We start from the raw sequence: 4,673 nt of genomic DNA, 5'->3' as shown, positions 1-4,673 counted from the left end.
TTGATGTAATGATGCAATACAAGGATCTTATGTACACTCAAGTTCAACAACCCTATTGTGTGGCTTGAGAACTCCTTAAATATGAATCGGTATTATGACATTGCAATTGACCCTTGTATGATATGTGTTTCCGCGTCATTTGGTTTACATGAGTAGGGTCTACTCTTTAATTTAAAGTATTAGCGGATGACATAAAGGATGTTTATATTTTGACACAGGAGTTGCATTACAAATTAATCTGCTATTAGACCATGTTAATTAGCAGCACCAAATTTTGATTTGATCTTCTAGTGAAAACTTCGGACAGATGACTACACAACTGTCAATGTATATTGTACAGCCTTAGACAAAAAAAGTCCCCTTCGGAAGACTTCGCTTGATTCCGTGAGAGCTTAGGTTTACACCTTGAAGGAATTTCTTATGCATGACTCCGCTCTATTTTTCCTTTGTTTTGTTTGTTTCTTGCTTTTTCTGCCTGTTTATAGGTTAAGTATTATGAATAATCTATACCGAAGATATATTCATGGAGTAAATTAGGTGCAAAATAAACATCCTTTCCCTAGTCGTGTGAACCAGGCGCTGCCCGAAGTGAACTTACAAATTTACGCTACAGGAAAGCGGCCATTTTTTGTGTCTAAGGCTGTACTTAAATGTATCATGCCAGTGGCAAAAATTAGAATTATAATAGACCAGTAATCATGTTAAAGTCCACTCATATTTATTCTTTCCCATGAACTTCAGCACCGTTTTATACTCTCTACGAATGTAGTTTTTAAGTCTTAAAGATCAGAATCACATACTCTCTATTTTTTAGTTCACTCTGTATAAATGCACAGATCGATACTATTAAATAAGAAAATGGTCCATTTCCAACTTTATTTGCAATGATAAACTGTAGTTTATACAAAATTTAATGATTTTGAATTTTTAATAGCAGAGGCATGGATGTTTTTTTTTTGTGTGTGTGTAAAAGCAGTGCCTTTTCTCACAGTGTGATTTTTGTGTTCGGATGATTCTTGGCGATTGTGAATGTTTCTCATCACGGGCCGACAGATGTTTATGTTTATCGCTCTTCTGTGAATTGATTGGTATACCGGTGCGATGTCTTATATCACCAATAGTGATTAGCGCGGAGTATATACTGAGAACAAAACACGTTCAGAACTCTGTTATCGCGATGTTTTGGCTCAAGAATGTTTACGAATGATCATTATAAAAATATAGCGAGTGTATAGCATCACTATCAAGGTGTTGCCGACGTTAACCTTTGAGTGGGACGAAAATTAATTAGATCCCAGTTATGTTACCCTTCAAGTTAATCTTCTGACTTGCTGTTGTCTGGACTCTCGAGTCATCAAATATACATAGTCTACATCAGTCCCCACGGTTAAGTGAGATATGGTCCGCTTTGCAATAGGTCCTTTCTACGAAAATGTCTAACGTTTATAAATGTCCACGTAGAAAATTCGTCCATGGCATAAAAATGTCCATACCTGAAAAGCCCACTTTCAGCAAGTCCTCTTCTTAAAAATGTCCTACATTTAAAAATGTCCACAAATAAATTCTTCCATTTCCCTAAAATGTCCGACAAGGAAAAGTGCAAGGAAAGTGCCGAGAAATTTAATGTAATTTCAATTATGTTATACATATTACGTATGTAATACAAAAGATACATCTATTGTTTATCTTGAGGGTCACTATATAATTTCATATGGTATGATATCGCTCAAAGGTAAGATATCGAAAAATTTCATTCCTATCTTAGTAATCTTGGTAATTACCGACAATGTTGAAAATTCATTATTGATATACCATTTATTTACTGATTGCATAATATTTGTATGTCCACCAAGGACCTGGGTTACTTAAATGTTCTGTTTCCGATTGCTATTGTTGCAAATGGCTAATGAATCGCCAAATGTTCACGTGATGTGCCACCACAAGTCGTTGGAATTGAGAGTGGACTCCTTCAACCTCATTATTCGTACGCTGTCTGCCACTAATTACTAATTCATAGACGTTCCATGTCGCAGGAGAAAATCTAGGGGGAACTGCTTGCCTTTGACCTCTTGCTGGATAACCAGTAATATATGTAATTTCAATGTAAGATGCTAAGTTCAAGATATCGTCCACAGATATTTTATTTAATAAATCCCAAACAAATTGCAAGTCATTTAGCGGAATAAACGGCATTCCCATAATTTCCTGTATTTGGTTTCTTACTTCAGGGTTCTCAATATCCAAATATTGTGCCTTCAGACCCGTGTTGACTACATTTCTCCATATTGCTTGATTGAAGTGGAAAAGACATCCACTCACTGCTGCCTGAGGGAATGTCAGTCGACAAGCGTTCATATTGGCGATTTAAAAATCATACATTGTATACTTAGGATTGCAAATGACATTTAAATGTGTGCTGTGAAAAGCCGAAAGAATTGATTTGGTACAGTCTTGAACGTACCATCACTGAAAATCGTGTCACTGGCAGCCAAAAGTTCTAAATTTCTATCGGTGGCAAACATTAACCTTGTCCTTCATCATTAACACCTGAATCAAAGAACATAAAATTTTCTCTCCTCAATGTTTGGTTGTAGGGTTCAACAATGTCAATCTCCCTTATTGATTGAGGAAGTGGAGGACGATTTAGCTTCTGCTGACAAGAAACCATTCCGATTACTGCATTTCTTTGTGGAAGACTTATTTCTTCGTTATGAACTCCAGCAAGTTCCTGTCTGACAACAGAGTCGGGAGGTTAGTTAGTAACTCATTTTTGTTGAACAACTTTGTATGTTGGACCTTTTTGTATGGACCTTTCGTATGATGGGCTTTATAATACTGTGGACCACATAGATGTTGGGCATTTTCACTCCATGGACAAATAGTGTGTAGGACTTGAAATGTTGGACTATTTAGTTTGTGGACATTTTGTTATGGACCTTATAACCTGGAAGCGTCCCCACCGCTAGGAGTCACATATCGAGATGGCGATTCTCGAAGCTGTGATTTTGGAAGTGTAGTCACAGTCGGAACCAGTGACAAACCTGTCACAGCGACAAAATGACATGCCTTCAAATCACACCCAACCATTAGTATGAGGTGGTGCAATTGGTGTAGAGAACCGTGAGCGTACAAAGCTTGAATCGACAGATGACGCAACATACTCGTAGCTCATTCACGATATCGACAAAGAAAGCGGCCGTTCTAACTCAACAATCATATCTAAATTAAACAGTAGCAAGGCACAATAAATCCATCTGAGGCTGCAGTGCTAGGCTTTGGGCTCGTCAGGGAAAAAAGAAGTGCAAAAATAAACCTGCATAGAAGTTCAAGAATATGGCGATAGTTGGCAGCACAATTTATATTGGGTTATTTTACGACGCTGTATCAACATCTCAGGTTTTAAATAGCAATGGCAGTCTTAGGGTTCATCCGTAAAAAAAGTACAGGTAATAAATACGCATCAACTTATATAAAATTACAAATTCAAGAATATGGCGATAGATAGCAGCACAATTATCGCCATACGCTTGAATTCTTAATTTCAAAAATCTAGAAGTGAGGGTTTACTATTGTTTTTCTCCTATACTCATGATTATTATTACAGTTTAAATGAGTTAATTATATCACTTTCATAATTATTAATATAATTTTCAGCGTAATTAATACATTAAATAGCTGTACATTGATTAATGATTCTATTGTCTTTATTCCAGACGAGAGAAAAGATGATGCGTGGAGTGCGACGGGGATGCGTTCGATTGAGGGGCGCCGTTATAGGCATCGACGACGAAGACGACAGCACCTTCACCATCACCGTTGACGGCAAAACATTCCATTTCCAAGCACGAGGTGCAGAGGAGCGGGAAAAATGGATTCGAGCCCTAGAAGATACCATCCTTAGGCATGCGCACAGAGTAAGTTACGTACTATCAGTTGTTAAAATATTCCATTTGAACTACCGCTTGCATATCGTCGTTGTTGCTGCAATAACTGCTATGTGACATATTTATCGATTTTCATATTTTTGCTCTATTAAATAACTTAAATAATGATACAGCAAATAATAAAATCTCCTATGTTGTAATTATATTTCTTTGTTTCGAAAATGTAAGAATTCACACTCTCCTATGTACGGCTGCCATAGGATGAATAAATGTGTTTTTTCTTCCTACTGAAAAAAAATTATATTTTGCACATAGGAGTTATTGCAGGAACAACGACGATATACGTGTAGATTACGTAGAACTGTAGCAACTGTAACAATCTTAGGTTTGAAGTATTTACAATAAGAAGACAAGAAAGTGTCCATATATATTAATTCTTTCGACGCATTAAGGCTGGTTCACAATAAACCGGGAACGAGAACCAGAATGAAAACGAGAAGCAGAGGACGTGAATATGAAAATTTTTGATTCACAATAAACCGAGAACGTAGACGACTATGCATATCGATATGTATGTCAGTAACGATATGTGAAGTCGATATTACGCATTCTGATGTTATTTGTGTATAATTGACCAATGGCATTCTCTCATAAGTACAAGGCAGCCTACATAAACACAGGTTAACCAACTTCGAAATTTCAACTGAAACATTTCATTAGGTACGGTACTATAAATGTGCCCATGCATCTTTATTATCACAACCTATTTTAAGTCTACCATAACGTAAA

At 36.6% G+C, this 4,673-nt stretch overlaps 1 protein-coding gene across 2 annotated transcripts in view; it reads left to right on the top strand.

The window, feature by feature from the left end:
• The window catches only part of LOC138693319 (oxysterol-binding protein-related protein 9), a 443,401-nt gene that overhangs the window by 28,240 nt on the left and 410,488 nt on the right, over positions 1–4,673 (top strand). For both annotated transcript variants that reach the window (XM_069817209.1, XM_069817210.1), the window contains exon 2: positions 3,714–3,914. In XM_069817209.1, coding sequence (XP_069673310.1) covers positions 3,714–3,914 — 201 coding nt within the window. The remainder of the gene's footprint in view (positions 1–3,713; positions 3,915–4,673) is intronic.

The sequence above is a fragment of the Periplaneta americana genome, chromosome 17 (assembly GCF_040183065.1).
Source record: "Periplaneta americana isolate PAMFEO1 chromosome 17, P.americana_PAMFEO1_priV1, whole genome shotgun sequence".
NCBI classification, from domain to species: domain Eukaryota; kingdom Metazoa; phylum Arthropoda; class Insecta; order Blattodea; family Blattidae; genus Periplaneta; species Periplaneta americana.
This window is presented reverse-complemented; position numbering and strand designations above follow the sequence as displayed.